The sequence below is a fragment of the Eulemur rufifrons genome, chromosome 6, assembly GCF_041146395.1.
Source record: "Eulemur rufifrons isolate Redbay chromosome 6, OSU_ERuf_1, whole genome shotgun sequence".
Lineage (NCBI taxonomy): Eukaryota > Metazoa > Chordata > Mammalia > Primates > Lemuridae > Eulemur > Eulemur rufifrons.
Genome location: NC_090988.1, coordinates 66,821,136 through 66,833,446, shown reverse-complemented (window position 1 = coordinate 66,833,446; position 12,311 = coordinate 66,821,136). Strand labels below are relative to the sequence as shown.

Genomic DNA, 12,311 nt, shown 5'->3' with positions numbered 1-12,311 from the left:
TTGCATGTTTATTAACACCTTTCTGATCAAAATTTTCTTGAATTTCTTTTTCACTAATTTTTCTTAAAATTTTTGTAATTAAAAAAGTAATGAGGCCGGGCGTGGTGGCTCACGCCTGTAATCCTAGCACTCTGGGAGGCCGAGGTGGGCGGATCGTTTGAGCTCAGGAGTTCGAGACCAGCCTGAGCAAGAGCGAGACCCCATCTCTACTAAAAATAGAAAGAAATTATATGGACAGCTAAAAATACATATAGAAAAAATTAGCCGGGCATGGTGGCTCCTGCCTGTAGTCCCAGCTACTCGGGAGGCTGAGACAGGAGGATCGCTTGAGCTCAGGAGTTTGAGGTTGCTGTGAGCTAGGCTGACGCCACGGCACTCACTCTAGCCTGGGCAACAGAGTGAGACTCTGTCTCAAAAAAAAAAAAAAAAAAGTAATGAAAGTATGAGTAAATGCTAATTTAAAAAAAATCCAGGTAAGTAGTTTATAGAATAAAAATGAAGTCTTTATCATTTTCAATTCACTTTTCCAGTTATTCCCTATAGGTAGTTATTATTCATAGTTTGCCATATGTCCTTCCTGGTCATTTTCTATGACCTTACACATATATACACTTACATGCACAGATTTTTAGAGGTTTTGAAAAAATTTTTAGCAGAAACTGAATTGCATTATGTACACATACACACATTTGTTCTCGTTGAGGTAAAATTCACATTACATAAAATTCACCATTTTAACCATTTAAAAGTGTACAATTCAGTGGCTTTTAGTACATTCACAGTGTTATACAATCACTGCCCCTATCTAATTCTAGAATTTTTTTATCTTATCAAAAAGAAAGCATGTACCCATTTAAAGACTCACTCTCCATTTCCCCTTCCCAGCCCCTGGTAATCAATATTCTGCTTTCTGTCAATATAGATTTGCCTATTCTGGGCACTACATAGAAATGGAATCATATACTATATGGCCTTTTGTGTCTAGTTTGTTTCCCTTAGCATAATGATTTCATAGTTCATCCATGTTTTTGTGTGTTTAAGTACTTCATGTATTTTTATCGCTAAATAACATTCCATTGTGTAAATAGACCACATTTTGTTCATTCATTAGTTGATGGACATTTGGGTTGTTTCCATTTATGATTAATGCTGGCTACTATGAATAATGCTGCTGTGACTATTCACATACAAATTTTTGTTTGAATACTTGTTTTTACTTTACCTAGGAATGGAATTGCTGGGTCATATGGTAATTCTGGGCTTAACTTCTTGAGGAACCATCAAACTCTAGTCTGCAGCAACTATACCATTTTATATTACCACCAGCAATATATAAGGGTTCCTGTTTCTCCACATCCTCACCAGCCTTTATTTTCTGGTTTTTTGATTATAGCTATTTTAATGGATGTGAAGTGGTATCTTATTGTGGTTTTTTTTTTTTTTTTTTTGAAACAGAGTCTCACTCTGTTGCCCAGGCTAGAGTGAGTGCCGTGGCGTCAGCCTAGTTCACAGCAACCTCAAACTCCTGAGCTCAAGCGATCCTCCTGTCTCAGCCTCCCGAGTAGCTGGGACTACAGGCATGCGCCACCATGCCCGGCTAATTTTTTCTATATATATTTTTAGCTGTCCATATAATTTCTTTCTATTTTTAGTAGAGGTGGGGTCTCGCTCTTGCTCAGGCTGGTCTTGAACTCCTGAGCTCAAACGATCCGCCCACCTCGGCCTCCCAGAGTGCTAGGATTACAGGCGTGAGCCACCGCGCCCGGCCTTATTGTGGTTTTGATTTTCATTTCCCTAATGTCTAATGACGGTGAACACATTTTCGTGTGTTTCTTGGCCATTGGTGTATCTTCTTTGGAGAAATGTCTATTCAAAGTCCTTTGCCTGTTTTTTAATTGAACTATCTTTTTATTGTTGAGTTGCAAGAGTTCTTTATTCTGTATATTCTGGATATGAGACTTTTATCAGATATACTATTTGCAAATATTTTACCGTTTCTGCAGGTTTTCTTTTTACTTTCTTGCTTGTGTCCTTTGATGCACAAAATTTTTAAATTTTGATGAAGTCCAGTTTATTTTTTCTTTTGTTTGTGCTTTTGGTGTCCTATCTAAGAATCCATCAAATCCAATGATATGAAGATGAACACCTGTGTTTTCTTCTAAAATTTTTATAGTTTTAGCTCTTATATTTAGGTCTTTGATCCATTTTAAGTTAACTTTTGTATGTGATAGAATGTAAGGGCCCAACATTATTCTTCTTTGTGTGGTTATCCAGTTGTCTTAGCACCATTTTGTTAAAGAGACTCTTCTTTCCTAATGAATGGTTTTGATACCCTTGTCAAAAATCAGTTGACTATGTAAGTGAGTTTATTTCTAGACTCTTGATTCTATTCTATTCTATTCTATTCATCTTTGTCTGTCCTTATGCCATACTGTTTTGATTACCATAGTTTTGTAGTAAGTTTGAAATCAGGAAACATTAAGTCCTTCAACTTCGTTCTTTTTTAAGATTTTTTTGGCTATTCAGGGGTCCCTTGCAAGTCCATGTGAATTTTAGGATCAGTGTGTTCGTTTCTGCAAAAAAGCAGTTGGAATTTTGATAAGAATGGTGTTGAATATGTTGATTAATTTGGGAAATATTACAATTTTAATAATATTAAGTCTTCCAGTTCATGAACACTGAGTGTCTTTTCAATTACTTAGATCTTCTTTAATTTCTTTAAACAATTATACTTTTTTTTACACAAAGTTTTTTTAAAAAGTCATTGCTTTTTTATTTCATCTTAAAGAATTCATCTTGGTACATATAATTATACTTCATTTCTTAATAGACACATAATATTACAAAATATTATAGCATAAATTATGTGGTGCTTTTTTGTGTTTTTGTTTTGTTTTGTTTTTTTTTGAGACAGGGTCTTGTTCTGTTGCCTGGGCTAGAGTGCAGTGGTACAATCATAGCTCACTGCAACCTCAAACTCCTGGGCTCAGGTGATCCTTCTGCCTCAGCCTCTCGAGTAGCTGGGACTATAGGTGTCTGCCACCATGCCTGGCTAATTTTCTTTTTTTATTTTTCGTGGAGACGGGTTCTTTCTGTTGCTTAGGCTGATGTCTTGAACTCCTGGCCTCAAGCGATCCTCCTACCTCAGCCTCCCAAAGTGCTAAGATTATAGGCGTCAGCCACCATGCCTAACCTGTAGCATGAGTTATGAACCATTACCTCTGTTTAAGTTGTTTACACATTTTTCCTTTCCCACACAGTGCTTCAGTGAACTTTAGTGTATAAGTTTTTGTTTCTTTGTTAGTATTTCTTTATAGGGTATTCCAACAGTGAAATAGCTCAGTTGAGAGCTACATACGTTTTTAGTTATATATAATACCTAATATTAGATTCCAGCTGTGCTGGAACCGTAATGAGTCCACTTGCTCAAGGCTTCTTGAGCATGGCTCCGGGACATGGTCCTCAAATTTGGCTCAGAATGAACCTCTTTACATTACGGGAAAAAAAAAAAGCTACACCTGTATATACCTCTCTCCCTACCAACAGATTATAAAATTATTTCCCACTGCTGGTGTTGTCTTTATTTTTCATCTGGTAGATATAAAATTGCATCTCATTTTGTTTACTTTCTATTTCTTTGACTATTAGTGAGCCCTTAACATTTTCATGTACATTAGTTGGCCATATGTACTTTTCTCCCCTATCTTTATAGCCTTTGCCCATTCTAATTTTATTTTACAGTAAAAATTATCTCTCTTTAGCAACAACTTTTTTTGAGCATGTGACAGTTGGGCATTTTATAAATTGTGTCCACAACATCTTAAAATTGTGTCATCTTAAAATAGATCTTCATTTTTGTTATGTACTTACAGTATCGATCTCTTTCTATAGGTTGTCCTCCAAAGGAGTATGGAACGAGTCCAGTCCTTTTTTCTGAGAAATAAATGCCATCTCCCTCTCAAGCCAAGTCTAGTGGCAAAAGAATTAAATATTAAGGTGACACATACAATACTTATAAGTTATATTACATTTCAAAATAATACATAGGACGGAGAATGGGCAGGTATGCTTAAGACAAATGAGGAAAAAACCTGGATAGGTTGGTTATAAGTATGTATGGATGGATGTCTGTTTGTGATTAAGATCCATATTTATCTCAGCATATTTTTACCTAATCACAATTCCTGAAAGAAAAAATGTAAAATTTTTACTACCTTGGTTTTTAATTTTTCTCTTAAATTGTTCTCACTGTCTTAAATTATCTTTTAGTTAGTTTCATTTTAAAATAAGATTTGATCTTTGCTAATGAAATTGTTAAAGTTTTTGTCAATATTTGATTTTATGGCTAATTGATTATGATAGTACCTTAAATAGAAAAAGTAGAGATCTCATCTCAAGATCATAGTGATTTGCAGCAGCAGTCCCCAACCTTTTTGGCACCAGGGAAAGACAATTTTTCCAGGGGTTAGGTGGGTGGAGGCAGATCTTGCTCTCAGCCCTCTGCTGCTCACCTCCTGCTGTGCACCTCCCCCCCCCCTTCCCCCTTCCTAAGTTTCACAGAAGATAATTTTTCACAGACTGTGGTGGAGGATGGCAGGGGACAGAGCTCTGCAGCTGGTCCCTAACAGGCCACAGTACTGGTCCATGGCCTGGGGGTTGGAGACTGCAAATTTAGAGGAAGGATAAGAGTATCACAAGTGTATATATTCTATTGAGGGATTAAGACACTTACAAAGCTCAAACTTCAAAAGTTTTTGTGTCAAGTTAAGTTTTTGCTTCTCTGCCTAGAGAGATGATACTTTTATTCATACATGCCACATTAAAGTTTCAAAGTATTTTTGTATACCTATTATCTGCCAAAATCTAAAAAGCAGTTCTCTTGTGTTATTTCATTTATCATAATTTAAAGGAACAAACAAAACGGAAAATGCCTAAGACAAAATAATTCTCAACCAATTTTTATTTCAGTGTTATCTTTCTAATGCTTAACATGTTGTATTTGCAGTCATGTTCCTTCTTTAGTTCTAATGCTGTGCCCCTGAAAGTCACAATGGTGAATGCTGACCCTATGGGAGAAGAAATTAATGTTATGTTTAAGGTGAGCAAAATAAGGTTTGTTTATTTAATGGCAATTTAGAAATTCTTCTATCAAATTCCTTTTCTAAAATGACAAAGGTAATTTTGTTTATTTAATATGTAATTAAGTTGAATAATTATATATGAAAAACTATCAGTGATATAAATTGTTCCCCACAGATTTGGGAACAAATGCATCTCTGGGGTAGAGCTGCTGCATATGGTTATGCTTGTTGAGCATAGCGGTAACTCCAGGTGGTAGTGCCTTTCATGCAGGCTGTGATGTCAGTGGTGTCCCCTAGAGTTGTGCTGTGCAAAACTGCAAAGCCATAAGCAGTGGCACTGGTCAGCTTGCCTGTGGGGAGCAGCAGGACTGGAGTGCTACAGAGTAATCTATTACTTATCAAAAATCTGTGTGTTGTGATCATAATTTGTATATTTTGAAAAAAGAATGGAGAATTTTAGTTAATTCAATGAATTGGTTAAGTGAAGGTTCATATGTGTGTGTGTGTGTGTGTGTGTGTGTGTGTGTAGGTTTGATATATATAGCAACTTTCCATATACTCAGATCTAGTTTGGGGCCCTATTTCATTTTATTAATTTAGGTGCCTTTTCCTAAAAGAGTTCCATCTGTTTTTTTCTTTCTTTCTATTTTTTGAAATCCATGGGTGAAACAATCTGTTTTGATTACAGAGAGTTTTACTATTTGTTAAAGCAAGTTCTGTTATTCTTTTTTTTTTTTTTTTTGAGACAGAGTCTCCCTTTGTTGCCCGGGCTAGAGTGACGTGGCATCAGCCTAGCTCACAGCAACCTCAAACTCCTGGGCTTAAGCAATCCTACTGCCTCAGCCTCCCGAGTAGCTGGGACTACAGGCATGAGCCGCCATGCCCGGCTAATTTTTTCTATATATATTTTAGTTGGCCAGATAATTTCTTTCTATTTTTAGTAGAGACGGGGTCTCGCTCTTGCTCAGGCTGGTCTCAAACTCCTGACCGCAAGCTATCCACCTGCCTCGGCCTCCCAGAGTGCTAGGATTATAGGCGTGAGCCACCTCGCCCAGCTTCCTGTTATTCTTTTTCATAATTTTCTTGGCTAGTCTTAAAAGTATATTCATCATTATGTATATTAAAATCATTTTATCTGGTTTAAAAAGGTAAATGAAAACTTGCTAGGGTTCCAGTTAGAGTTAATTTATTTTGGGAAGGTGAATATTTAAGTAAACTTTTTATTTTGAGATATTTGTAGACTCATAGGCAGTTGTAAGAAACTATACAGAGAGATCCTGTATACCCTTTTACCCAATTGTGCAGTATCACAATCAGGATATTGGCATTGATACAGTCAAGTTATATAACATTTGATTATCACAAAGATCCCCCATGTTACCCCTGTAAAAAATTGAATATAATTAAGATACCATAAAACTCAACCTTTTAAAGTATGTAGTTCAGGAAACTGAGACATAAAGAGGTTAAGTAACTCTCTAGAAAGCTGCAAGAGAATAAAAAGGCACTTTGCAGCAGTTCTGTGTTCATCTCATTTGTCACTCTTTACATTCTCCCCCATGACCCATCCCCAGCTTTTATAATGTGTGATCTATTAAGTCTTTTGGAGACGTACAAGTTTCATTTTGTTTTCTCAATTTCAAGGTTGGCGAAGATCTTAGGCAAGATATGTTAGCTTTACAGATGATAAAGATTATGGATAAGATCTGGCTTAAAGAAGGACTAGATCTGAGGATGGTAATTTTCAAATGTCTCTCAACTGGCAGAGATCGAGGTAAGTCTGTTAGCTGTGTCTTGGTGTCTTACTGTTTTTAGTGAACCTAGTTCAGAATGTACCTGCCCTAACTAAGGGTCCTGATGCAGATGTACTGGGATCTCAGTTGTTTCTTATTTTAATCTACTGTTACTTTATTGATTGAATTGCTCATGATTAAATCTCTTTACAAAAACAACTCAGTGGGTAGCCCAAATAAATCCTTTGTTTCCGTTAATTGACCCAATGAGGACCTTATGGTCTTTTAGCTTTTGAACTTAAAAATAAGGCCATAACTTTGATTTCATTTCTGTAAAATAAAACAGTGGTTACAAAGTTTGTTTTCTTTCTTTCTTTCTTTCTTTTTTTTTTTTTTAACTAAGAGAAGATTCCTTATTATTTATGGCATAAGTTTTTTTTTTTTTTTTTTTTGAGACAGAGTCTCACTCTGTTGCCCAGGCTAGAGTGAGTGCCATGGCGTCAGCCTAGCTCACAGCAACCTCAAACTCCTGAGCTCAAGTGATCCTCCTGTCTCAGCCTCCCGAGTAGCTGGGACTACAGACATGCGCCACCATGCCCGGCTAATTTTTTCTATATATATTTTTAGCTGTCCATATAATTTCTTTCTATTTTTAGTAGAGATGGGGTCTCGCTCTTGCTCAGGCTGGTCTCGAACTCCTGAGCTCAAACGATCCGCCCACCTCGGCCTCCCAGAGTGCTAGGATTACAGGCGTGAGCCACCACGCCTGGCCATAAGTTTTTGAAATAATGAATGTAATGAATGAAGTAATGAATGTGTCTGATACATATTATGTGCTCTATAAACGGCAACCATCACCATTATTCTTATTCAACAAATGGTTGTATTTTATCTACCATCTGTAAAATGCTAAGAATATGTAGCGTTTATATTTTAGAAAGGAGCAATTAAAGATATATAAAAGTAATTAGTGTGTTAATAAGTTAAAAGCTCTAAGAGAATTACAAAGGTGGTGCTGTGGAGTTTTTAAAGAAGGGAAAGATCATCGATGGTTGGTGAAAATGCGAAATGCTTTCCAGATTCTAATCATAGACGCTAGGAAGTCACCTAAAAGATTATCTTGTTTAATCGTCCTTCCAATATTTGCCATTCAGTGTATGTTTAACCGCCCGTAGTGAAGGGAATTTCCTACATTTCAAGGTAGTCCATTCTATGCTGGATAGCCCCGATACCTCTGAAAGGTAGAATTCTTTCTAGTATTCAAGTGAATAAGGGGGACTGATTGCTGGTGTCTTTTACCCATTGGTTCCAGTTCTGTTTATAGACTATCATATAATTAAGTTAAATCCCTGTTCAAGATGACCAGTATTGTGGCCTCAGATTCTCGATTACAAATTCCCCAGCCATTTATCAAAGGTGACTTTAAATTACTTTATCACCTGATTGTTCTCCTTGTAAATGGTTCAAGTAATTCATTGCCTTAAGAGTGGCACCTGGATTTTGTATAATACAAAAGGATGGGCAGAGCGTCACACATGTGAAGCTTATTCACAAATAAAACCAGTAAGTCACCATCATCATACTAGCTCCTGCTGTGCCTTGGCCATTCTGTACTTCTGCATCTTGTATCTTAGAAGACTTGGTGTAGGACTTTATTAACTTTTTTATATTTGATCTACTACTTTTCAGCATGAGCTCTTTTTAAAGTCTGACTTTTGTTATCTGTCATTGAACCTCTTAGTTTACGTCATAAACAGATTTGAAAAATGTATATTCTGTAGCTTCTGCTAAAGTCATTGGGAAACATGTTTACCAAGAAAGGGCCAAAGATCAACCCTGTGGCATGCCACTAGAGACCTCCCTTCAGGTGATTGCTAAATCAAGTGCAGTATTTTACTCCTCTTCATTGTATTATCAATCACTCCACATTTTATCCATCAGGACAGCTTGAGAGCCTTATAACTTTTTATTGCTCAAGTTTGGATGTACAAACTTTATCTTGTCAAAAAAGGAAATCGGATCAATTTATGAATTCTTGCTGGTTGTTTTTTCATATAGATCTTGTAAAATGGAAGTTGTTTTATCAAGTAAGACTCCTCAATGGGAGCCTGTCATCTTAATTAGATTAGTTTTTTGGTTACCATGCTTCGTTCATAGAATTCAACTTCCTCTTTCTCCTTTTGGAACTTTGTAACTTTGCAGGCTCAATCAAATTCCCCATGTTTTTATGTTGTTTCTAACTAATGGTTGAGTGCTTACTATTTTCTTTGTCCTGTGCTAAGCTATTCGCTTGTATTAATCTCACTGTATCCTTATTTTTCACATTAAGAAATCACTGCCACATCCTCTGTGAAGTTTTTCACAAACATCTCAGCCTATAGTAATCTCTCCCTTCTTAAGTTTCCTCAGGGCTGTGACTGTCTCTTATCTAGATCGTAGTACTTTGTATAGCCTATGAACTTTTGGTCCACTGTTTGGTGATATATGGTGATTAGCCATAGTCGTAAAATCAAGATGGAGATACTCATGGAGGACGGATATCACTGTGAATATAAATTAGGTGGTAGAACCAAAAATAAAAGAGCCAAATGCGTTCACTCTCCCATATATAACCAGACTACTAAATTAGAACCTGTCACTGCATACTTTTTATTGGGTGCCCTGGAGGCTTTGGTCAACTTTATTTCCTCCCAGTCCTTTGAGAGGCAGATCTCTGTTTTCATATCTTTTATTTTGACACTAATGCATCTCTTTCATTTTTAAAATATATAAATAATTTTGAAATAATAATAATATGTGCACATAGTAAAACATCCAGATAGCGTACTATAGAATAAATAGAGAAGTAAATCTTAGTTTTCTCTCACACCTCCATCCTCAATCCTAGGCATCCTACTCCTACAATATAATCAATTACGTAGCCTTCTGGGAATGTTTTGCATATATGTCAATGTGCACACTAGTCTTTCTTTTTAAACACAAGATACAGTTCTTCATTTGGATTTTGTCTTTAAATAACATTATTTTTGAGATTTTTTCATCTAAGCACATAGAAACCTACCTCATTGCTTTCTTTTGTGTAAATATCACATAATTTATATGTTTGTTACTTGTTTTAAAGGAGTTATAGAGAAAACAAAAAACAATTTGCCCAGCCAGGCATTTACATCCCAGCTAGGAAGACAAAACACATACTTGAGACTTAAGTATATCGTAAGGTCAATCTTTATCTGTTCTCCCCTTTGAAAAGCCTTAATATACTCCGAAACATCCTTGTCTTGCCCAAATACATGATTAGAGAAAGATTTTTGTGCTGAAATGGGACAGTATGTATCTTTTAAAAAACTTTACCAGCTAAGTCAGTATCATCTAGTTTGTAATTAAAATTGTTATCGTTTGGGAATGAGCACGTAGGTGTACAGACTATAGAGTCTCAAATAGTTGAAATCAACATTTACATGTTGGGTACTTGTTAGGGTGGAAACTTACTAGGTGTTCTCGGCAGGTTGGAGAAAGATTTCTTACACAGTGGTTAAAATACATAGATAGAAGTAAACGTCTCTTTTCCAGAGAGAATGAGAGTGAGGCCACGGCACTGAAGAAAAGGATGGAGGGTAGTGCTGGGCCCTGAGGGAAAGTTGTTTGGAGTTTTAGAGGGTAAAAATGGCTCCTTTTTTCTCTGCTTCAGCAGACTGATAACAGAAGCTGCAGCAAAGCTGTTGTAGGTGCTCTTTCTGGCTTATCTGAATCCCTGGAATCTGGTTTTTGGCAGGAACTGAGGCAGAGAGTTGGAGTGGGGAGCTCACATCCCTACTGTCCCCTTAGGGCTCTTCAAGGCTGAGAAAATGAAGTCTTAGAGATAATGAGTTAGGCCACAGGTGTTTAATTAAGACAAAGGGGTAGGCCGGGCCCAGTGGCTCACGCCTGTAATCCTAGCAGTCTGGGAGGCTGAGGCGGGTGGATCGTTTGAGCTCAGGAGTTCAAGACCAGCCTGAGCAAGAGCAAGACCCCTTCTCTACTAAAAATAGAAAGAAATTATATGGACAACTAAAAATATATATAGAAAAAATTAGCTTGGCATGGTCACGCATGCCTGTAGTCCCAGCTACTCGGGAGGCTGAGGCAGAAGGATCACTTGAGCCCAGGAGTTTGAAGTTGCTGTGAGCTAGGCTGACGCCACGGCACTCTAGCCTGGGCAACAGAGTGAGACTCTGTCTCAAAAAAAACAAAGGGATAGTTGTGTGCTTTCTTTTCAAAGGGGCAATTATATTTTGTGAGTTTATTTCTCTTTCTGTTTGATAGTTTATTTTCCTCTGTTAGATTGGTTGTTAGTAAGGCCATCTTTCAGTACTTTTAAAAATAAAAAATAATTTTGATTGCTCACATTTTCTAGCATAGCCTGCCAGATTTGATTTCCTTGAAAGTGACAGTTGCCAGCTGGTGTCTTATGTCAAAGATTGAAAACTATAAATTTTTAAAAGGCTTGCTTTTGGTAGACATTTTCATATAGCTTAATATTTTGTTATTAAAGGCATGGTGGAGCTAGTACCTGCTTCAGATACCCTCAGGAAAATCCAAGTGGAATATGGTGTGACAGGATCCTTTAAAGATAAACCACTTGCAGAGTGGCTGAGGAAGTACAATCCCTCTGAAGAAGAATATGAAAAGGTGATTAGCGTGTCTCCTTATTCTAAGTAACTTTGTCAAAAATGTGTTACAAAGGTTTCAAATGCTTTCATTTTCTAGCTCTGGTGACTAAAATAGCCATTTAGTCTAAGTCAAGAAAATAGCATTTTTTTCTAAGTGTAGAAAAAAATATAAAATAGAATGCGTTTAATGGCAGGCATCTGAGTGAAACCAATGTTAAATTATCGAAAAAACATTCCAAACATATACCTAGAAGGCCAGAAGAACAGAAGTAATTTTATAACCCAGAATGTTATATTTCCTAAAGATCTTGGAAGAAGTTATGGAAATGAGTAAGAGTGGGTGCATCGTGTGGTAGTTAAGAGGATAAATTGTGGGCCAGACTCTCTGGGTTTGCATTCAGGCCCCAAGTCACTGACCAGCAGCAGGGCCTTAGGCAAATTATTTAACCTCTTTGTGCCTCGGTGACTTCTGCTATAAAATATAGTACATATTATAGTATTATAGTATAGATTATGGTTGTAAAAATAAGTTATGTGGTTTTTGTGAGAATTAAATGAGTTAATATATAAAGCACTGCATAGAGAAAATTGTATAGTCGATAGCTCTTTATTATTTTTGGAAGCATCAGTTTTTTGTTTTGGTGTTATTTTGAATTACATATGAGGAAAGGGCAATTTTTTAGGACATAAGGCTTCCAACAATCTTTACTTGGCTTAAGGAAGACTCAAGAATACTTTGAATGGTATATACTTAGGCTCCTGTTGTAATGTCATTTAGCTTTCTAGTTTATATATTATTAATGTATTACCTTTATAGATATACAAGTACTATCTGTTGACCTACAAAG

At 36.5% G+C, this 12,311-nt stretch overlaps 1 protein-coding gene across 2 annotated transcripts in view; it reads left to right on the top strand.

Moving 5' to 3' along the window:
* Window positions 1–12,311, top strand: part of PIK3C2A (phosphatidylinositol-4-phosphate 3-kinase catalytic subunit type 2 alpha) — a 94,400-nt gene that overhangs the window by 69,063 nt on the left and 13,026 nt on the right. For both annotated transcript variants that reach the window (XM_069471186.1, XM_069471185.1), the window contains 4 exons: window positions 3,892–3,996; window positions 5,006–5,098; window positions 6,726–6,855; window positions 11,346–11,482. In XM_069471186.1, coding sequence (XP_069327287.1) covers window positions 3,892–3,996; window positions 5,006–5,098; window positions 6,726–6,855; window positions 11,346–11,482 — 465 coding nt within the window. The remainder of the gene's footprint in view (window positions 1–3,891; window positions 3,997–5,005; window positions 5,099–6,725; window positions 6,856–11,345; window positions 11,483–12,311) is intronic.